Source organism: Salvia hispanica, chromosome 5, assembly GCF_029641045.1.
Source record: "Salvia hispanica isolate PSC_SH4W2 chromosome 5, Shi_PSC_v1, whole genome shotgun sequence".
Classification (NCBI taxonomy): domain Eukaryota; kingdom Viridiplantae; phylum Streptophyta; class Magnoliopsida; order Lamiales; family Lamiaceae; genus Salvia; species Salvia hispanica.
The window spans coordinates 1,208,022-1,230,100 of NC_142696.1; the positions used below are offsets into that span (position 1 = coordinate 1,208,022).

A 22,079-nucleotide genomic window follows, 5' to 3' on the forward strand; every position below is an offset into this window, starting at 1 on the left:
GACCCGTTGTCCACCACCGAGCAGTGATTGATCGGGATCACGTAGCTGCACATCAACGGCTATATGACGACTACTTCGTAGAGCAGCCGCGGTTTGGGGCCAACATGTTCAGGCGGTGTTTTAGGATGCGCAGGGAGCTATTTATGCGTATCGTTGACGCTTTGGAGCATCGATATATGTGCTTCCGCTTCAGGCACGATGCGGCTGGCAGACCCGGCCACACCCCTATTCAAAAGTGCACTACGGCAATCAGGCAGTTGGCCTACGGATGCGCGGCAGACATGTGGGACGAGTACCTCCACATCGGTGAGACGACTGCACTGAAGTGTCTGAAGTATTTTTGTGAGGACGTCGTTGAAATATTCAAGGACCAGTATCTTCGAAGCCCTACCCCGGCAGACTGTCAGGATCTGATGCAGATGCACGGGGAGAAGCATGGGTTCCTGGGATGTTAGGCAGCATAGATTGTATGCATTGGGAGTGGAAGAACTGTCCCGCTGTTTGGAAGGGGTTCTACACCACCGGCTACAAGGGAAAGAATCCCACGATGATCCTCGAGGCCGTAGCTGATTATCGGCTGTGGATTTGGCATGCGTATTTTGGGGTAGCCGGGTCGAACAACGACCTCAACTCGTCGCCCCTTTTCAACGAGCAGTGCCAGGGCGTCGGTCCGGCCATCAGTTTTGTCGCCAACGACAACCGGCATGATATAGGCTACTACTTGGCGGATGGGATATACCCTAGGTGACCCGTCTTTGTGAAGACGATCAGATGCGTAAATGAGGACAGGAATGCATACTTTGCGGAACGGCAGAAGTCAGCGTGCAAGGACGTGGAGCGTGCATTTGGTGTTCTCTAGGCTCGATGGGCGGCAGTTAAGGGTCCAACGCGTTTATGGCATGTCGACTGCATTGCTTCTATAATGTACGCTTGTATTATCATGCACAACATGATAGTCGAAGATGAAGGTGTACAACTGACTAGTTGGGCCAATGACGATGAAGTCGGTCCAAGCCACAGCGTGGCCACCCCCAACGTACGAAGGAGAGTACCTCACGATGAAATCGGCCGCCTCCAGGCACATGCCGACATGCGCCAAGTGGATGCTCATATTCAACTCCAAAAGGATTTAATTGAAGAGTTGTGGACGCGGAGGACTGCACGGCGATAGGTTTTTTTGTTTTATGTATTTTTTTTGTAATTAATGTACTTTTTTTATTTTAATGAAATTAATGAATTTTCCCATGTATGTGTCGTAAATTTAATTCCGTATTTTGTGTTTAATTTCATAAATTTAGTTTTTTTTTTTAATTTTGATTGTTGCGGCTAGCTAGCCTATTGCTTGTCCAATTGCTTATCTGATGATGTAACAGGAGGAATTTTAGTATTGATGATGTGGCAGAAAGAGTTTGCGACTAGCCTATGACTAAGCTTAAACCCATTGTGAATGCTCTAATAGCAAATTCTCTACATTTAACAAAATACTGTCCATGTAATTTCCACTTATCTAAAATATGTGGCCACCCCACAATGCCTCAAAATGCAAACTATTAAAGGCAAAGTCCCCTAATTTAGGACAAGTAAATCAAATCACCATGCATAGTGGTTTATTGAAAACTACATTTGGAAACTTCTAGGCAAGACAACATCATCATTGCCTTTATGTGATTTTTATGGGATTAATTTATCTTGATCAACATTATTTATATATTTTTATTAAAAATTAGTACTTACTAGTATTTGATAAAATATATTTTTTGAATATACTATTTATTATGAATTTATAAGAATGTGCAAAAGATTATATGGAGTATGAAATTGGGAGAAGTCTAATAAGTAACTCAAATTTATGCTTTTATTCATTATATCACTTTTAAATTAAAAAAATGTGTTATGATTGTCATTGGCTAGGGTTCCCATTTCTTTTATTCTCAATCTTTATTGGAAAACCCAATCTACTATACTACTACTAATATTTAACAATAAATATGATGATGATGTGACATGATATCTTATTAGATTTTGGGGTGCCAATAGATTAACAACATGAATGCAATGATTCCGGGAGTGGTGCTATTACCACTCTCCGTCTTTAAGATATGACAAAGTGTTAATCCTCAAATCTAATACAGACTAATTAATAATAATAATAATATAATATTAATATTGATGACAATAAATTACAAGAATCTGACATATATAAGCATGACGAGAAATTGATACGAACATAATAAGACTTAACATTAATCTATTTATTCCGTACGTGTTCATACAATGTATTCGTATCTAAAATGAAATGTCCACGTGGCCTATTGTTAATATCTGTTTCTTTGTTAGTATTATTCTTTTTTATTAGTGTTAAATTATTATTATTATTATTATTAATTTTTTTCAGTATATACCTAGAGTAATGGACTTTTATTTTTAGAAAAAAGGTTGTTCCGGGATTCGTGGATTTTGTCTAGGCCAGGATTTAATGGATCATTCAAATGGAGGGCCCAATGGGCCCAAACTGGAATTTATTTGTTTTTGAAATTTTAATACTACTAATAAAATTATGAAATATAAGTGTTGGGTTATAGTAGTAAGAAATTCATTTTTGTAAAATTACGAACTCTATACGTGAATACGTACGTCGCTTATAAAATAGGAGTATCTGTATACCTATACTCCACATAATTGTATTTTAGTGACCTGTAATTGTGACTATAAAAATGAAAATCGTTTATCGATTGTCCAGTGACTATAATATACTACTACTATCAAATTAGTTCATATATAATTTTTATATTAGAGAAGCTTCCTTTTTATAGTCTATATATTTTTAGTTATAGACGTCTAACTCTAACCCATATTTTTTTATTTAGCTAGCTAGCTAGTAAGGATGTAAGTGTATGGTATTTAAAAGGCCACGAATTCAATTTTGCCAACTCCTTCTACATTTAGGTATTATATTAGTATATTACGTATTATTATTATTACTACTTAAATCAATATTGAGTAAACATACTACTATTAAAAATAAAACATAAGAAAGCTGCTTAATTCACATGGGAGAATTGTCACGTTGTGGAGAGAGTATTGCTACAGCAGAAAACAGCAAAGACAAATATGGCTTAGCTGTGCATAAACATTAAACTATATTGCAATATATATGAAAATTATCTTAATTATCACATCACCATGTCCCTCCAACTAATTATATTCATTATGTCGTCACTTAAGCAAATAATTAGGAATATTTTTTTATATTTGATTAGTGCTAAACAAGTTGGTTAATGAGTGATTCCATGTTCAACCAACCCCATAATGTTATTTTTATTAATAATAGTATACGCTAAAGTTCGTATATAGCGACACTATATTTTTTTTGATGTATTTTTTGTTTAGGGGTATTTTTTTATTTAATTTATGGTATCATTGTTGGAATATTATTTGCATTTTTCTCAATCAAATTATTATAATAAAATTACAAATGGAATATTAATTAAGTGTGATAGAGAGAGAAAAGGAAAGAGATGGAGTGGAGGGGTTTGTCACCAATTCTTTTTATTTAACTATGTTAGTATCAAGAACAACTAATTTTATTATTAAATTACTTTTGTTTTTTTTTAATACAGTAATTAATAAAATAAGAGAAAGTGTGAGTCAAATCCTAATGAGTTGGTGTCAAACTTGATAGTTAGTTCATGATTAAACAAATTATTTTTATAGTTAACTCCTCATCAATCATTAACATCACAATCTAGTATCTACAGTCAATTCATGATCGATCACTTTAAACATTTCAGTTTATTTGTTTAATTTAATAATTCCAATGATCGATCACTTTAAACATTTCAGTTTATTTGTTTAATTTAATAATTCCAATATGATGTTAATATTTGAGCTCCATGAGTAAAAAATAAATAAATGAAGAATAGTAATATATAGTGATTTTTTTAAATAAAAAGACAAGTCATAGACTACTTAACATTCCAACTTTGTTAGACGTTACACAGCAATGTACTACTAATAAATTACATATTGTTTATTTAAAATTATTAACAGCAAGAACATTGATGCTGAACTACTTTTCCAAAATTGTTTATTTATATGGATATCATTCCATATTTCTAAAGCTTAATTTAAAATTTCATATCGAAAACATAAATGGATTATTATATTCTATAGTCATATATCAATATTTTAATAATAGAGGTGTATGTCACGAATAAAAAGGTCCACTTGCCCTCAATTGGTCATGCCATTGCAGATCCAAAGAGGACTTTAATTAATGCATGATTAATTAAGTATTTTAATCGATCCAATAATTAATGCATGATTATTTAATTAACTATTTTAATCGACCCCAATTAAAGCCCTTTTTCTTTTCTTATTAGTATATTTAGCCCATATTTATGATGCTTTTTCATTGTGCTTGCTAGTATACGTATGTAATGTTACATTATAAAAATTTTAAAGATGAAAGAAAACAAATAAAAACTGTAAATCATAATTTACATATAATCAAACTGACTCCGAACTGAATTTTCCAAGTTGTTGTACTCCTATTATTTTTTTTATGAATTAATCTAAAAATATCATTGACACTACATTTTCTTAATTTTTAAAAAGTCAAGTTGCTATTAGATAAGCCAACCTATTATAATTTACTATAAAGTAAATTAAAGATGTGGCAGTGTATCGTGCTATTTTAATACTTTTCTCAATTGTCATATGAGGAAAATTTCTAACATGCTATTCCCTCCGTCCCACAATAATTATTACTCTTTTCTTCTGTATTAGTCTGTCCCACACTAATTAACTTCACTCACATTTTATTATAAAATTAATATAAAAAAGTGGGTCTCACAATTCACTAACTTTTTAAATAAATTTTCTTTACATTTCTTAAAACTAGTGCCTAAAATAAGAGTAATAATTATTGTGGAACGGAGGAAGTATAATCTGAAATATTTGACATAGTACTTACACATAGAGTAGAAATTGAAGATATAATTAACTAAATGTATCATACAATACCATTTAAGTAGTCAACATTTTGTCGAGGTAGTATTTTTCGTTTACTACAATCATACCCAATTTCCACGTCATCCTAAATTGCTAAAATAATTATATAGTGGAGAAGTATTATTTTAACAAAAAGAATTACAAAAAAAATTAGAATGCACGTAGGCGCAGCTGTACCACTGCACAAATACATCCACTCTCCACCTCTGTGCGTGTTCCTCACGCGCCGTCCATATTCACCTCACCTCGTTAATGGCGGGTAGCAAACCATTTAAATCCCTCCCTCTCTTTCTCTCTCTCTCTCTCTCACACACACACACACGGCCAAGCGCATATACATTATACTTACACATGTTGATTGAACTTTGAAGTATTCATTTCTTTTCTTAATATATGATCTTTGTAGTATTTCTTTACATATATATGTATAGTAATATTATAGACGCAGAGACTCTGAAGTAAACACAACACGAGGCTTCACAAAAGTTGACGCCAAACATATATTTATATGATTGATTTAGCCACTTAAACCTTTTGGCAGATGCATACCATCCAACCAAGAACACACACAAACACACACTACACACGTTGCTTAAGAGATAGGTGAAAAATTCCGCCATTTCTCATCATTAAACAAACTCAAGCAATCATTTTTATTAACCCCAATCACACATGGCTTCTTCCTATGTTTCCTAAATCCCACTTTCTTCCTCTCCTTCACCATTTTTTTGTTTTTCTAAACTTTTGAATCACATGCTCTCCTCTCTCTACATTTTCTATTGGATAATTTTTTAATTTGACTGAGCACTCCAAAGAGATTCTTCCAGATCTGCATTGAAAAGTTTTTAGGCCGCGGATGAGATTATAGCCTTTTGTTGTTCTTCAAGAAGAGAGTGCCCATTGATTTCTTGTCAAAAAGGTCAGATTTTTTTAAAGATTTTGATTGGTTTCTTGCAATGGGATTGTGTGTTTTGGCCTTAACTTTGGCTGTGTTGCATCTTTTTCTAACATTTGTTTATTTCTGATGTTAAATTTCTGTATCTGATAATGTTTCATGTGATCATATGCAATTCTAGAATTTTTTAGTTTGATTCATCTTTGAATCTCTGCTTAATGTTAACTGGTTTGCACCAGAAAGAAAAAAAATTGAATCTTGATGAACTATTTTAACTTTTTTGCACTCATTTGTTCTCAAATTTAGTCAATGAGACTCTTATTTTTTAGGTTAAATTCATGTGATCATCATATGCAATTCTATAATTCTTTTTTCTTATTTCTTCTTTAATTCTCGGCTAAAATGTTAACTGGTTTGCACCAAAAAGAAATAAAAATTGAATCTTGATGAACTGTTTTATTTTGTTTGCAGTAGAGAAGTGATTTCAGTCTTGGTACTTTGCTCACTTTCTGCTTCTGTACTCTGCTTAGGCTTTCTCTGATATTATTACATCAAACATAAGGCTGATTCGAGGCGAATATAGACATAGAAAAAAGGATGCTGATGCTTGATAGAACTACATCATTGTCTTAGTTGTTGAGACAGAATCACAGAGAAGAATGGGGTGTGAGATGGAGAGCGATCAGCCCGAGGATTTGGACGTTGTGCTGACCTCAATGTGGCCGGAGGACATGAATGAAGCCGGTAGGCAGTTCAACGTGGAGAGGCCCGGGGGAGATCAAGACATGTTGGAGGAGGTCACCATCAACAAAGAGCCCAACATAGTCGATTTCCAGAGGCTGATGGAGCTCACAAACTACAGTGACAAGGGTAACTGGCAGCTGGCCAAGTTGGTGAAGAATTGGGAGTTCAAGCAGGCCAACGTCGTGCGCCTCTTGAGAGAGGAGCTCGACCAGCTCAGCAAGCAGCAGCAGGAAGTGGAGCTCAAGAAGCTCGAGATATTGGAGGAGCATCGCTTTGAGAAGGACGGGTATGGTGGGGACAAGCGCCCCATCTCCATTCTTGATGAAAATCTGAGGTATCTGTACCAAGATGCTCCCAAGAGGAGGAAGGACGACGTCGTCTCCCAAGGGGAGATTGTGGCTATAGACGCGGAGTATGACAGCGTTGTGTACTGGAAGCAGCGAGCAATGCATCTTGAGAAGCTTCTGGAAGCTAGCCTTCAAAGGGAGCAAGTGTTGGTGGAGAAATTGCAAGAGAGTATAGATAGTTTGGAGAGGCAGTCGACTCCCGTGGAGGAGTTGTCTCAGGTCTTGAAGAGAGCCGACAACTTCTTGCATTTCGTCCTCCAAAACGCCCCTGTTGTTATAGGCCACCAGGTGTGAATTTTCTCTCATTCGGGATACTCACATCGTGTGTTTTCGTTCTAGGCTGATATGTGTTCAACGTTTCGCAGGATAAGGATATGCGTTATAGATTCATCTTCAATCACTTCCCGAGCTTGGGAGAGCAGGTGTGGCTATGTGGATCCTCGTCTTGTTTATGGTGGAGTGAGCGTGCCACTATAATTCCTCGTATTAACTGATTTTACAGGACATCATAGGCAAGACGGACGTGGAAATCTTCACTGGCGCTGGTGTGAAGGAGTCCCAAGACTTCAAAAGGGAGGTTTTGGAACGCGGATTGCCTGCAAAGAGGGAGATCACGTTTGAGACGGAGCTGTTTGGTTCGAAGACATTCTTGATCTACGTGGAGCCTGTTTTCAGCAAGGCCGGAGAGACCATTGGTGTGAATTACATGGGAATGGAAGTCACTGATCAGGTTATAATCCATCCACGTACATTTTGAGTCGTATATCGATCCAAAAGGCTTTTTGCCTCGAGCCTCACAACGTTGCGTTGTGTAATGACTCCAATGCAGGTCAGGAAAAGGGAGAAGATGGCAAAACTTAGAGAGGAGATTGCTGTGCAGAAGGCCAAGGAGACGGAGCTTAACAAGACGATCCATATCACAGGTTATTCATTTTATGGAAAGTTAGATTGAATATTCAAAAAATGGTGGCTGATTTGGTAGCTACGTCGTTCCTGCAGAGGAGACAATGCGCGCGAAACAAATGCTGGCAACAATGTCTCATGAGATTAGGTCTCCTCTCTCCGGAGTTGTGAGCATGACGGAGATTCTAGCAACCACGAACCTCGATAAAGAACAAAGGCAGCTGTTGAAGGTGATGTTGTCTTCTGGAGATTTGGTTCTTCAGCTTATCAACGACATCCTCGATCTCTCCAAGGTGGAGTCAGGTGTGATGTGACGCCTTGTTTTCGAAATTTTCATTTTGTTGGTGTAGCTAGTAAGATAGGTCTAAACATGAGGTGGGGTTCGTGTTCGTCTCTTTTAGGAGTTATGAAACTGGAGGCGGCCAAGTTTAGGCCGAGGGAGGTAGTGAAGCACGTGCTCCAGACAGCAGCGGCGTCACTACAGAAACTACTCACATTAGAAGGACATGTAGCAGAAGATGTCCCAATAGAGGTATTGTAAAGGATCTATAGCTTACCAAGAGAGAAATTTTGATTTACTCGTTGGCATACGGGTTAACGTTTCTTGTTCTGTTTCAGGTTATCGGAGATGTGCTAAGGATTCGACAGATTCTTACCAACTTGATCAGGTGAGATTCAAAATAGTCAGTTTTTTTTATGATGTGTTAGTTTGTTTACCATTTTATTGTTCTTTTTTTGCAGTAATGCCATAAAATTCACTCATGAAGGGAAAGTTGGAATAAATCTGTATGTGGTTCCAGAGCCGAGCGATGTAAACAAACAAGGCTCGGAGAAGAAGTCTCGAGATCAATCGACTCTTTCAGCCAATACTAATGGCAATGGACATGCTGATAACAGCCCTTCTTGTGAAGAATCCGAGCTCAACAACGCGTCCTGTGACCAAAACGGTGATCAAATGGATCAAGACAAGGAGAGTCGAACGAAGGCAGAGGAACGAGTAGTATGGATCCGCTGTGATGTCTACGACACTGGCATTGGAATACCTGGTACTTTTTCTGCTTGTTTCTTCTATATGAGTGTGAAATGTTGGTAACAATCGCGTTGCGTTTCTTGATGCGACAGAGCATGCTATGTCGACTTTGTTCAAGAAATACATGCAAGTTGGGGCGGATACAGCTCGGAAGTATGGTGGGACGGGATTAGGCCTTGCAATCTGTAAACAGCTGGTGATTATGCTTCCTTTCTTGATTGGATTTGTTGCAAAAAATCATGGGAATATCTTCTTTAGAATCTTGATCTTTGGGAACTGATGTAGGTTGAGCTCATGGGAGGATATCTGACAGTGTCAAGTGTCGAGCAACACGGCTCTACTTTCACATTCGTGCTGCCTTACAAGGTCTCGTCCGCCTCTGATTCTGATGACACGGACGAACTATCTGATACGGACCAGCTAGGCGATGATGGCTATGACGATGATCTGAACTCAGGCGTGTTCCTCTTCCCGCCTCGGACTTTGGGGACTTTGTTCTCGTCCCAAATCAACGGAAGGATTCCCAAGCTCTTGCCAAACAGCTATGGAAACAACTGCAATGGTTTGCTCGAGGACTCCCATTTGCCTTGTAGTAACAAGGAGGGTGTCTCGGAGGAAGGCTCTGATTCGAGTGGCGGTGCAGTTGAGACAGCCTCGTCCGTGCCTGACATCGACAACATAAGACCAGTAGCACAACAAGAGCAAGAGACGGCTTCTGAGTGCTCTTCCACGAACAGAACCAGAGTCGAGAAATCTGAGGCGAAACAGCACAAGATCCTGCTGGTTGAGGACAACAAGATCAACATCATGGTGGCGAAATCTATGATGAAACAGCTGGGATACGCCATTGATGTCGTCTCCAACGGAGCAGAGGCTGTGAAGGCAGTCCAAAGAAGTAGTTACCATCTCATTCTAATGGTATGATAAATGAAAAAAAAAAACATGATTTTTTACTTATTTGTGTATACTAACTGAAAATGAAATTTTTATCTGCAGGATGTGTGTATGCCGGTGATGGATGGTCTTCAAGCTACAAGATTAATTCGATCTTTTGAGGAAACGGGAAGTTGGGACGAGGCTGTGAAGGCCGGAGTAGAGATGGAGGTGACATCTCATCAATCTTGCTTGACTTCACAAGTAGAGGAAACAAGAAAGAGGGTTCCTATTGTTGCAGTAAGTATTGATCATTATCGTATACTACTATACGTTTCTGATGCTTTGTTCGTTGATGAGAATTTTGCGACTGATGCGCGTGCAGATGACAGCGAACACAGTATCAGAAAGCGCGGACGAATGCTATGCAAATGGCATGGACTCGTTTGTGTCGAAGCCTATTACTTTGCAAAGCTTGAAACAATGTCTGCAGAGATATTTGGTTTGAATTTGTAGCTGTAAATTGTATGCATATTTGTACAGAAAAAATGGATTGAGTTAGGAAAGTTTTGAGCGGGTGAGGTTTGTATGTCAAAATTTGAGTGGTATATATTGGAAATTGCTGCTCTTTTGTCAATACTATTTGGTGATTAACATTCAAGCTAAGATATCCCTTAAAAAATAGAACTAACAAAGCTAAATTATTACACTATCTATAAGAAAAGCTACAATAATAACCATTAAGAACATAATTTATAAATGTTACAATGAGATTTCCAAAAAATCATAATTGTACACCACTGAACATAAATGATCTGCTTACAGTAAAATACATTGCAATATCCACTTTCAAAAAAGGGTGTTATATGCAAAACTGGGTTCTAAACTTAGTCAAAGAAAAGGGCAACCAACAGGTTGGTGGTTCGAGTCACTACAACAATTTATCGGCCTCCATGAGTTGACAAACCAAGCCTAGTCGGCGTTAAGTGCTTCCAGTTGTTTTCTCAATTCATCGAGGTCATCAGCCGGGGTGGTGGTTTCCTCCGCGGCAGGTGGCTGCTGGTATGCATCAGCACTAGGAAGCTCGTGAACGAGGCCTTCTGTTATGGCACCTAAAGTATAACAAAGTCTCATGTCAGCTAAGAAGAGGAGATTACTTTACAGCGAAAGAAGAGATATTGACCTGAAGTAGCATATGAGCCTTGCACGTCGTCATCATCCCCAACGACACTGGGCCACAGTAAAGATAAAATGCATGAGAAAGTATGACTTGCGATGTAGAACAAGTTCAAGATGAATTCAAGAAAAGGAGGTTAATGAATCAATCAATATACGCAGCCGGACATCATTCGTTTTGTTACCTTATGTTCCATTCATTGTCATCGTGGAGGCATTCGGGTTCTACTGATTCTTCAGCCTCGATCTTGGCTTTAGCAGCCGCTGCAGCGTCTCTGGCAGGCTTCACAAGCATGTACTCTTTCTGCTCCGTGGCAATTCATAAATAGATTGAGAAGTTAGATAGCACAGATTTTAATAACGGATTATGACAAAAGCTCTGTTCAGCTTGGGCACCTGTCTCTCCAAACAAGCAGCATTGGAACACTGAGGGTTTGGCTTCATTTCCATTGTTGGGAAATAGTCTTTGAGGGCATTGTAACCCTAACGAAAAAAGAAACGTCACTCCAAAAAGCACCAACGAGACCCACTGGATAATAACAAAATGATGACATTGAAAAGCAAGCGACATTTATAGCTTCAAACGCAAATATTATGATACAACAAGCCAGGGGATGTGTTCATATATAATTAGCAGAAAATAAGACAATATTCAATAAGTGCGTGTGAGAGAGAGAGATTTTTACCAAATAGGGAGTGACACTTCCAAACTTCAGTAAATATTTAAGAGTGTTTTGAACAAGAAGCCCTGCAACAATTCCCTTAAAGTCCACTTGAAGCAGTCAGAAATGTAAAAGCAGTAGAAGAGAAGGGAGTACAAAATAACTCAACTATGGGTAAGGCAAACAAATGCTTACCATTGTCGTTGGCAATGATGCAGCACAAACCCCTTCACGCTTTAGTGTGCGTTCATCAACCCCAGATGCTACAACCTACGATAGCAAATTTCACCAACAGATCAATGTTCAACAATTACAGTAGAATGATGCAAAAGCCTTAAAACAACATCTGAAAACAAAAACCACAATAAAAATCTCAACTATTTTAGGCAACGTTTATAGCACTTCAGTCTTAATCTACAACATATGATATCAGCAGTCAAGCTAATATATGTGACACAGCTTTCGAAAGATCCAAATATCCTTCTACAACTTTAAACTCCTCAGGAATCGTACAGTGCAATTGTTAGACTTACCAAGGGAGGTGCACATGCAAAACAAGCAGTTTCACCAGGAACCAACAGCTGTATATGACCAGAAACTGCATTTTCGGATACACCTGTACAATATATTTCTCACATTAGTGCAAGCATAGATCAGCAATTCAGCTTGATAGAAATCTGATTTGTGTAAGGCCAACACAAATGCATCTTTTCATTGTGATAGAGGAAGCAAATGGCAACTTTTTTCAGACATGGATACGCTTAAATGAAATAGAAAAATTAGCCAGCTTCAGTAAAGCCTTGACCGTCAAAGGAACAAATTACTGAATAGCAAAGCTGCTAAGGCATCTAAAGGTGAACTGAGAGAAGCAAGGAGCAATAGTGCATTGCTTACCCGACTCCATCCACGTTTGGTTCAATTCATTGCAAGCCTGCACCAGATATCACATATAAGTTTAGCATTAATAGAAAAGGTTGATTTAATCTTCTACAGTTAAGAAGATCATTCTCATTTTATGATGTGTTTAGCCAAAAACATGATTAAGGATGTGAAGATTTTGATTATAAGATCTTAATTCTGACCTGATTCACCACCATTCGTGCTTCATAATTGTCTACACAGCTTAAAACAAGATCAACTCCACTACCTTCTTTATCTGGGCGAAATGATTTATTTGTAAGACTTGACATGAAGGTCTCAAAGCCTTGTACTGTCGTGATGTTCAAAGTATAGCTCTGGTAAACAAGATCAACTAATGAATCCATAGAAAACAACAAGAGTTGCTATACTTTATTAATTGGACACACAGGCTAACTGAAAGTTATACCAGTACTTTACCTCAAGTACAACATCGGGGTTTATGCCTGAAAGAGTTTGGACAGCAGCATCTGTCTTAGTCATCCCAGCCTATAAGAGGAAAACCAACATGGTATATTTTAGCTTGCAGATGGAAGAAAAACAGATGGAGAAGTTATACAAATAATGTACTTCTCCACCTTCATTAAAGAAAAATGAACAATGCAAATCACTCAATGATAATTGCACCTGATCAGGACGGAAAAAAAGTCTGTTCATGTTAGCTAACTCCACTTTATCATAGTCATACAACAAGAGGCGACCGATGCCACACCTTGTTAGCATCTCAGCTGCAACACTGCCCACACCACCTATACCCTGTAGAACGAAGATACCATAGCAAATTACTGTCAGAAACTTGCATAAAACAGGTTAAGCGCATAAACATAATAAACCACAAAGATGAAAAACGTTGGTTGAGGTATATTAATTAGTACAAATGGAAAATAAGAAATGTGGGGAACACCAAAGGATTTATAAGAGAACAGACAAATCTAAAAGAAGAAGTTTTTAATTACATACAACAATGGCAACTGAAAATTCTCGAATTCTTTCATAGTTGTCCACGATGCCCATCCTCTGAAGAGCCATAAGTCTGCTGTAAGGGTTGCTATCAACCACCTCAGCACTCATATCCTGCATTAAGCAGCAAGAAAAGTCAAATGTATTGATCAATCATGGCAGCAAAAGCGAACAGAAAATAACAACCTTAATTTTGGAACGCTGTGCATTCGCTAACTTTTCTGCTGCAGATAGATGCTCAACACGTGATTGTATCTGCAAGCACAAGGCACTTATTTAGAACAAGTAAAGGGTGAAACTGGTTAAGAACCAGTGACAAAGAGAGAACCTGTTCTAGATTGATGTTTGATAAATATTAAGCCCACAAAATTCACTAACTAGTTTTACTGCACATCCTTTCCATCCTCATTTAATCTCATCTCTCCTATCAACATGAGCTATCGATAAATAACACCCAAATCTCTGCACGTCATCACCATCCGGAGCTACTGACGGGGAAGGATATAAATGCATCTAAGCATAAGCATCTCAACTATCGCGATCTATGCACATGTTATCATGTAGTGTTACAACACTTAAAAATAAATCCAAGCTGTTTTGTAGCACAAACTAGTTTTGTAGCACAATCCTTTTGATCTTGCATCCGTCCTTCCATGCATAACCATCTCTGCTCCGACATATATGCTTCTAAATGTCCCAGGCTTTTCGATCTTGGATCATAAATCACTCACATATTTATTCATATCATTGTACTTCATTAAACTAAACATGAATAGAGATCCTTCCCAAATTACGTTGATCAGTAATGTTCACCATTGTACAAAAAAAAGATCAAAATTTTGCCATAATCAACTGTCAATTAAATTAGACTACAATGCTAAACAATCTCAGTTCCGCCCCTAACCATGCTTTTTTCAAAAGAAAAAATACATAATTTACTACAAACAGTTCCAGCTACAGATATTTATACATATATGTGCTTATATAGAGAGACTTTACCTTATCAATTAAATCTTTATGAGAAGGATCAGGCATAGAATCCTTCAAACTGTGAAGTTCACTCAGCAAACCTTTGAGCTCCGCCTCCATTGCACAGAATTGCCACAAAATCGCTCTTTTTCTACTCTAAATTATGCAACTTCAGTGAAATCAATCGTCCAACTCAAAGATTTGGCGTTCGCTCAGTGAATTGTGATTCAGAGAGAGAGATTTTGAAGTTTTTCACCTTTAAAAGAATATGGATTTCTAATCAGTTTGGGTCTTGGGATGCTTTTCTTCTGGACCGGGCGTTATGTTCTCCATGAACCGGGTCCGGTTCGATACGTTTTCTACGTTGCAAAAGCCAATGGGGATTTGCCACGTCAATGTACCTGTCTTTTTTGTGATATAGGCAGGCAAAAATTTAAAACGGGCCAAAATCAAACTTAAAAGAAAAAAGCCCAATATAGAATCGGCTCAAGTTTGCAAAGTAATTGAGTCGCGACCATCACTAAAAACTTAAATGATTAGATCTTATTTATAACTATTTAAATCATAAAAAATCAGAAACTTTAGAAAATACTCCATTGAGTATTTGTGAATTGATGACTACGTGGTGAACAATCTCAGCTTGATTGATATTTTTTATCAATTGTTTTGCGAATATGATAAAAAATAGCTAGAACAGAGAGAAAGTAAAGTAAGAGAGATCTCTTAGTTTACTTTCTCTCCATTTTAATTATTTACTATTCTCTCGTCACATAATAGATGTTACACTTTCCTCTTTAGTTTGTCCGATAAAAGATGTTACATTTCCTCTTTTAAAAAAAGTTCCCTCTCATATTAATTATAAAATTATATTTTCTCTCCCCACTTAATACACAAAATAATATCTCCTAAAATTTCATATCATCTCCTAAGTATGACATCTACTATGGAACGGAGAGATTATCATTTTCTCCGAACACGTGCCGAAAAACATCAATCACTTAAATGACATAAATGGAGTATTAAAAATGTACTAGAATAACAAGATTGGTCACTAAATGCCCACATGAATATGCATATATGATACATACAAAGTAAAGAAAAAGATAATTTAATATTGTATTAGTATGTTTACTGTGCCTTTTCTATATTGGGTCTAATTTTTATTTGTGATTTCTTATTATAGATGGACTGTCTTATTTGAATTTATTGGATCATTTCTTAATGGTTTTAAGAAGCCAATAAATTTGGTAATCAATTTAGCTACAAATCATCACGGTGTCTCACATCAAATTACACATTCACCAAATTTTATTGCCTTATTCCTGTTGCTGCAATTTACTAAGTATGTGCTTTCTTACACCATTTATCACTTAGTTCATCTATAAAATCTCAATCTCCACTCTGTATTGCCACCGCCACCGGCGCCGCCTTCCTCCGCCCGTCTCGTTGACCCAAACACCCTCCAAAATATGAGGGCCAACGTCGCCTTATTATTATACTCTTCTCCGCTATCAAAAGCAACAACCCTTGGCGCCGGCGCCGCAAGCTACTCATTCCAGCCGCCGGCAATAGGAAGATCGCCGGGGCACTCCTCCGTAGGGTACTTCTTCAGCGTGCTGGCGGCTGTGCTGGGTTCTGCCCTCCTCATCCTCGTCTGCTCTAACTGGAGGCACTTTTGCCAAGTCAACGACGATGAGGAAGGGTGGGCCTCCTCGAATGGCGATTATGGTGAGGACATGATGTCCTCGCCACCTGTTATGGTCATCATGGCTGGTGATATAAATCCCACCTTCATGGCAACTTCGGCATTGGTGAAGACCTGAGATGTTCGAAAAATGCTCAATATTTCTTCTTACCAACACTTTGATTTTTTTACACAATTTTGATATTTAACATCTTCCTACTTAACTTGTAGTAATAATAACTATATGGGGAATGGGGATATAATAAATCAAGTATGGCATGTCATTAATTTTAAGGAGATTATTAGTTACAAATGGATTTTTTCACAATATATTTGCTACTCTTATTCATTGGCTAGTTAATAATATTATGACATTATGGCAATTGTAAAATTATAATGACGGTATACTGTATATATTGTAGTACTACTATTACTATTGGGGCATGTAAGTTTAGTGTGTATTGAGAGTGTCTAATCATACTAATAATAAAATAAAAATAAACGACATAGTGGGATATGGAAATTTTTTTGTGTATTGAGAGCGTCGAATCATATTTTCGATCATCGGAATTTCTTATCGAAATCACGAAATTTGATAATCGTCGAAATAACATCATTTTATTTTTTAGAAATCATATATTAGGATTTAGGATTACATTTTTTGCTTAATCCGAATCGATCAGTAAAACCTGAATTTTGAGAAAATAAAAATGCTAACCAATTTGAAATTTCCAAAAAGATAAATATAAAAAACTATTATTTTATAGCTAGAAACTTTGTAATTAAAAATTGTGGACTACTTATTTATTTACATTTTATTTTATTTTTTCGTATTATAAATGTGGGCCGATAGTAAAATAAAAATTTCGGCGCAACATACAACATGTTGGGAAACCCAACCTCTCCATTCTCTGCAGCTGAGAGCCGCCGTTGCCGCCACCGCCGTCCTATCGGAGCTGCTCATCCGCCGCAAATGCAATCCGTAATTGATATAGTCTTCTATTTTAATATCATTTCTAAGAAATTTTATTCTCACTTCACTGTTTGTGTGTGTGATTCTTCTCAGATTATTGTAATGGAAGCTATATTTCGCGGTTTCTCCGAATTTAGACCTAATCGAATCGAGGTAGGAGCATTTCGTGAGTTTTTTAATCTCTAATCAGCTCATGTACACTGTATATGTTTGAATGTTTGGTGTTGTTGTTTTTGTTGTTTATGCCGGATTAGCCGCATAAATAGCGATAGGGAAGAGAAGGGAATTTCAGATGATGGAGATGAGGAGCCGAGGGGGGCGGTTTTCAATGCATTGGATGCAATGTTGAAGGGGAATTTGGATCGGTTGAAAATTATGAGGTTCGTTTCAATAGTTATTATTTTATGCGAATTTATGGTTATGAGAAAATTTGCACCAGCGTGTCATGTGATTGAACCATATTATGGATTAGTTTGTGGTGGTAATGTATGAATAGGTGATGAAAAACTACTTTGCCATACAAGCTCTCATGTGCAGCTTTGGAGTGTGATGGATCATGGCTCTGATCAATGTCGATTACTTCCTTTTTCGAAATGTGCTGCTGGGAGAGCATAAGTTGAGGGCATTCAAGTAGGTGTCATTTCACAGCCGAAATGGTGAGGAGAGGAATGCGTTAGTTATGCACTCCAGCTGCACAACGAAATGGTGAGGAGAGGAATTGAACCGGATATAGTAACTTACACTGAAGTGCTACAGCATTAGAAACAAAATCAGAGAGGCTGAAGAGCTACTTTTCAAGATGTTGATGACAAATTTGCCAATTGATCACTTGCCACTTATTATTCTCATGAAGGAATGCTTCAAGATGGGGGAGCTAGATAAAGTTTACAATCTTTATCGCACATGGTTAAGAATGGGAAAATTCTGTAATTGAAATTCATGTGGTGAAACTGAACGATGGCATCATCCCTCTACTATGAAGCTTTTTGCTTGATAGTGTGGCTGGGATGTGCTCAGGGAGGTAGTGATCTTCATAATTTGTCTCGTTTTTTTAAAACTTAATAGTAATAATTCTGGGAAGTTTTCATTTTCACATATTATGAATTAGAAATGTTTACAGCCTTATGCATGCACTTAAGGTTGTTTTTAATTGGTTTGTAGCTTAAAAGCTGTATATCCACAGATGTTTCTGATCAAGTGATGGCAGCGCTACCTATTGTGACTGAGCGACTAGGAATGGTTTTCTTATTTTGATCACAAGGGTGGTGCCATCGCAACTGTGAAGTGTCAACTAATCTTGGAGTAAGTGTCGTCCTCCGCATTCATCTTAAAACCATTTTAAAAACCTTGAAAACTTGTAATCAGTCCTATTCAGTTTTATTTAACCATCTGGATAATGAACAGATACTGCAGTTGTGCATGTAACCATCATTAAATTAGTTGGTGATATTCAACATATTACCTCAATTAGCATAAAATGGTATGCAATCCTCCCCCCACCCTCCTTTACCCCTTTAATTGACATGGTAATGGCGATAGATCATCATCATCGACAACCTTGGTGATCTGAAAAAAACTTATTCAACTCTACCCATATGCTTCGATCCTGAAGTATGTGTCTGGACAGGTGCTGTGGCCACATTCAGATTGTGAGAAAGATGATGCACTTCCATCCAAGAACTGGCAGAGCCAACCAGGCGATCAAGCTACTTCCAGAAAGACAACTCTTTCAGGTACCGATGCATATACACTTGTGCTCTGGTATGCGCTGAGAACATGAATGCCTTTAGCATGCCTAATGAGTTCAAACACTGAATTGCTTAAAGGATGGCTATTAAGATTTATATTTGTGAAAATATGCAAGTTTCTTGGATATCAAGATGGAGTCTCTATGCTGATTAGTGATTACCAAAACTTCTGCTCATAGAAAATTAACGAAAATGATAGGATCAGACTCACTAGAATATTTACTTGATCTGATGTTAGCATTTTTCGAATATAGATGGGAAATGTCCAGAATAGTTTTACCATTGATCTGATTTTAGAGTTTATAGCCTGCATGTTGATCAGATAAAGATTCAATTAATATCATTTTCTAATAGGCAATGAATAGAAAATCCCCGACATGGTGGACTAGAACCCGAGACCATAAACCACTCTACCACTAGGCCACCTTACACACACTTAATTAATTTATCTGTATTTAGGGGGGTGTTCAATAAATTGAATCAAGATTTTGTTACAAGTGATATTGATCTGTTTTTTTATTGAAATGAAGATTCATAAATGATGTGGGATTAGATTTGGTTTGTTTAAGTTTCTTAGAGCATAGTATTACATAATTGAAACTCTAATTGGCATTAGTGAATAGTTGGAGGATTAAAAACGTAACTAGGAAAGGTCAGTTCAATATATAAACATCTATGATGGAAACTTATTCCTATTTCAAGTATAGAGGTGGGAGAAAAAGATGATAGTGAAAGAGAGAGAGGAAAACGGCTGGGAATAATATTGGAGTATTATTCTCTTGAAAGTTCAAGCATAAAGTATTAATTTAGCAGGTTAGTTAATTATGTATTGATCTTAATAAATTATTTATGACCTAATGGGTATATTTTATCAACTACAATTGATTGTCTAGCATTTAATTGACTGGATATGAGCTAATGGTGTATTATATGTAGCATTAGTTAAGTAGGTTGAAAAGTTGAAATTTTCAATGCAAGCTACGAATGTATAAACAAGCCAGATTCGAATTACATAAAAGTAAATAAAGAAACTCTTAATCCATTGTATAGTGTAAACACACTTTAGTAAAACTTTGATCAATATTGGACTAGGTAAAAAATTGTCCAAGAAAAGTTATAAACTCATAGATATACGTTGGTTGTGTTAGTATTAAAATTACATGAAAAAATGGAAGTAAAAATAGTTATTTACTCCTTGTTTGAAGATTTTAATTTTACCAAACTTCATTATTTAAATACTTCATTATTTGACTATTACTTTTATTAAATATGGATAATGAAATTCTTACACCCTATCTTCAGTCCTTCACCAATGGCTAAGACTCCGCCACCTGTCAACTTCTGATTGGCTATGTTCTAGATCGCCCATACACACAGCTTTAGCTCCTTTCTACTACTCTCTTAACTCCAATAGCATTTACACTACCATTTGTCCCCCCTCTCTCTCTAAACCAGAGAAAAAAAAATAGGAAATTTGATCACGAGATCATGAGCAGCGACAGCTGGAGCCTAACGGCCAAGCCGTGCGACTCATGCAAGGCGGTGCCGGCCACCGTATTCTGCCACGCCGATTCCGCCTTCCTCTGCGCTGCCTGTGACGGTGAAATCCACTCCCCGGAGAACAAGCCGGCTCGCCGCCACGCACGCGTCTGCATTTGCGACGTCTGCGAGCAGGCGCCAGCCACCGTCACCTGCAAGGCCGACGCTGCCTCGCTCTGCTCCACCTGCGACGCCGACATCCACTCTGCCAACCCCCTCGCCCGCCGTCACGAGCGCTTCCCCGTCGTACCCTTCTACGACACCGCCCCCGCCGCCAGATCCCCCCACTCCGCTGAGGAGTTCTCCGAGGAGGAGGCCGAGGCGGCATCTTGGCTCCTGCCCGACCCGAATAGCAAGCCCGTCGATGAATCCAAGTCGCCCGAGTTTAACAAGTCCGCGGAGTATTTATTTGGCGATATGGATCCGGACCCTTACCCGGATCCGGACCTTGATCTAATAATCATGGAGCAGAAAACCGGTCGTGATACTATTATTGAAGGTAAGAAACAATATTCGGCGGATGGAGTTGTGCCGGTTCAAACCGAGAGAGGATTCGGGTCGGATTTGTACCCGGGTCCGGTAGTGGATGGGTACCCGACTTACGATGTCGAGTACCCGGTCTCGAAGCCGTTTATGTATAACTTCACCTCACAATCCATTAGCCAAAGCGTAAGTTTTTCTTAAAATTATTTAATTTAATTTATTATACATATACTATATAGTATTATGCATTATTGCTCTTATAAAATCAATAATTTCTTTGTGATGATTAAAAGTCAATTAGTTTGTTGTGAGAATTAAATGCTCGCATTTAGGTTGTGACAACTTTTCTAGTTTCTAGCATCTTCTCTATTGATTTTTCAGATCTCAATCAATTCAAAAAAAACTTTATTAAAATTAGACCATCATAAATTGTTTATTCGAATTTACATGTTCATACTAACTATACAATTATGTATATATCATGACAGGTGTCGTCTTCGTCCTTAGAAGTAGGGCTGGTGCCGGACCACAACCCCAATGCCGACGCACCCAAGGCCGAAGCTGTCCCCGTCCCCCTCTCGAGAATCGAGAGGGAGGCGAGGGTATTGAGGTACAAAGAGAAGAGGAAGAACCGAAGGTTTGATAAGACGATCCGGTACGCCTCAAGAAAAGCTTATGCGGAGACGAGGCCGAGGATCAAAGGGAGATTCGCTAGGCGGCTAGAGCTTCAAGTCGAGGCCGATGCATCGTACGGCGTCGTCCCGACGTTTTAGCCACGTGCTTGTTGTGTGACAAAATGATATGGGTGCTAGTTGTACTTGTTTGTGTACATACTTGTAGGAGGGTTGTTTGCTCATCGATGCATTGTTTTCAGCTATCGATTTTGTAGGTTGTTTCATTTTGGTGTGATGTGAATAAAGTTGTAATCTTTTTTAATTAATACAGTAATTGCGAAGAAACTCAAGCAATTTATTAAACTCGCGCCCAAAGCATTTTTTGATCACTAATTTAGGGACATGTGAATTACTCGCTTTGTTTGCAATGATATGTTTCATTTTGGTCTGTTATTATTTATTTATTTTTAAATAGATTATATATTCTATTGATGTATTTTACTTATATTTGATTATAAAATTAATATATTCCATAAATTATCTTCGAT

The 22,079-nt window shown here is 37.7% G+C and overlaps 3 protein-coding genes and 1 long non-coding RNA gene across 6 annotated transcripts; 3 read left to right on the forward strand and 1 right to left on the reverse strand.

The window, feature by feature from the left end:
• The first annotated feature begins 5,395 nt into the window (after positions 1-5,395).
• On the forward strand, positions 5,396-10,471 carry LOC125187485 (histidine kinase 5-like). The gene is made up of 13 exons (XM_048084083.2): positions 5,396-5,932; positions 6,380-7,287; positions 7,365-7,421; positions 7,502-7,729; positions 7,829-7,922; positions 7,999-8,205; positions 8,304-8,434; positions 8,521-8,570; positions 8,644-8,948; positions 9,025-9,128; positions 9,218-9,850; positions 9,929-10,105; positions 10,191-10,471. The coding sequence occupies exons 2-13, from the start codon at positions 6,568-6,570 to the stop codon at positions 10,311-10,313; spliced, it is 2,829 nt and encodes a 942-aa protein (XP_047940040.1). The 5' UTR covers positions 5,396-5,932; positions 6,380-6,567; the 3' UTR covers positions 10,314-10,471.
• A 50-nt stretch (positions 10,472-10,521) lies between these two features.
• Positions 10,522-14,761, reverse strand: LOC125187127 (NAD(P)-binding Rossmann-fold superfamily protein). Of its 2 annotated transcripts, none has more exons than XM_048083659.2 (14): positions 14,521-14,760; positions 13,708-13,776; positions 13,522-13,635; positions 13,189-13,317; positions 12,982-13,050; positions 12,726-12,878; positions 12,538-12,574; positions 12,177-12,259; positions 11,839-11,913; positions 11,668-11,742; positions 11,378-11,464; positions 11,167-11,285; positions 10,989-11,035; positions 10,522-10,917 (listed from the first exon to the last, which is right to left on the reverse strand). In XM_048083659.2, exons 1-14 carry the CDS (start codon positions 14,608-14,610, stop codon positions 10,778-10,780), a joined length of 1,287 nt encoding a protein of 428 aa, XP_047939616.1. In that variant the 5' UTR covers positions 14,611-14,760; the 3' UTR covers positions 10,522-10,777. The 2 variants fall into 2 exon arrangements, 1 of the variants encoding a protein (XP_047939616.1); XR_007170566.2 differs by having other exon boundaries at positions 10,826-10,917; positions 11,378-11,510; positions 14,521-14,761.
• Positions 14,762-17,038: 2,277 nt separating this feature from the next.
• Positions 17,039-18,753, forward strand: LOC125190847 (uncharacterized). 2 transcript variants are annotated; one of them, XR_016130745.1, is made up of 6 exons: positions 17,039-17,156; positions 17,241-17,300; positions 17,402-17,527; positions 17,644-18,168; positions 18,331-18,449; positions 18,552-18,753. It is a non-coding gene; the product is annotated as an uncharacterized LOC125190847 (long non-coding RNA). The 2 variants fall into 2 exon arrangements; XR_016130744.1 differs by having other exon boundaries at positions 18,331-18,753.
• Positions 18,754-20,302: 1,549 nt separating this feature from the next.
• On the forward strand, positions 20,303-21,894 carry LOC148924149 (zinc finger protein CONSTANS-LIKE 3-like). The gene is made up of 2 exons (XM_089059011.1): positions 20,303-21,103; positions 21,406-21,894. Exons 1-2 carry the CDS (start codon positions 20,384-20,386, stop codon positions 21,688-21,690), a joined length of 1,005 nt encoding a protein of 334 aa, XP_088915137.1. The 5' UTR covers positions 20,303-20,383; the 3' UTR covers positions 21,691-21,894.
• The last annotated feature ends 185 nt before the right edge of the window (positions 21,895-22,079 follow it).

Excerpts from the sequence above, each read along its gene's own strand:
- LOC125187485 (XM_048084083.2), top strand. The coding sequence starts at position 6,568 with ATGGGGTGTGAGATGGAGAGCGATCAGCCCGAGGATTTGGACGTTGTG. Across the intron at positions 9,129-9,217 it reads TTGCAATCTGTAAACAGCTG|GTTGAGCTCATGGGAGGATA; the intron begins GTGATTATGCTT and ends GAACTGATGTAG. Across the intron at positions 9,851-9,928 it reads GTTACCATCTCATTCTAATG|GATGTGTGTATGCCGGTGAT; the intron begins GTATGATAAATG and ends TTTTATCTGCAG.
- LOC125187127 (XM_048083659.2), bottom strand. The coding sequence starts at position 14,610 with ATGGAGGCGGAGCTCAAAGGTTTGCTGAGTGAACTTCACAGTTTGAAG. Across the intron at positions 13,777-14,520 it reads ATAAAGATTTAATTGATAAG|ATACAATCACGTGTTGAGCA; the intron begins GTAAAGTCTCTC and ends TTGTGCTTGCAG. Across the intron at positions 11,036-11,166 it reads GACAATGAATGGAACATAAG|TGTCGTTGGGGATGATGACG; the intron begins GTAACAAAACGA and ends ACTGTGGCCCAG.
- LOC148924149 (XM_089059011.1), top strand. The coding sequence starts at position 20,384 with ATGAGCAGCGACAGCTGGAGCCTAACGGCCAAGCCGTGCGACTCATGC. Across the intron at positions 21,104-21,405 it reads CACAATCCATTAGCCAAAGC|GTGTCGTCTTCGTCCTTAGA; the intron begins GTAAGTTTTTCT and ends ATATCATGACAG.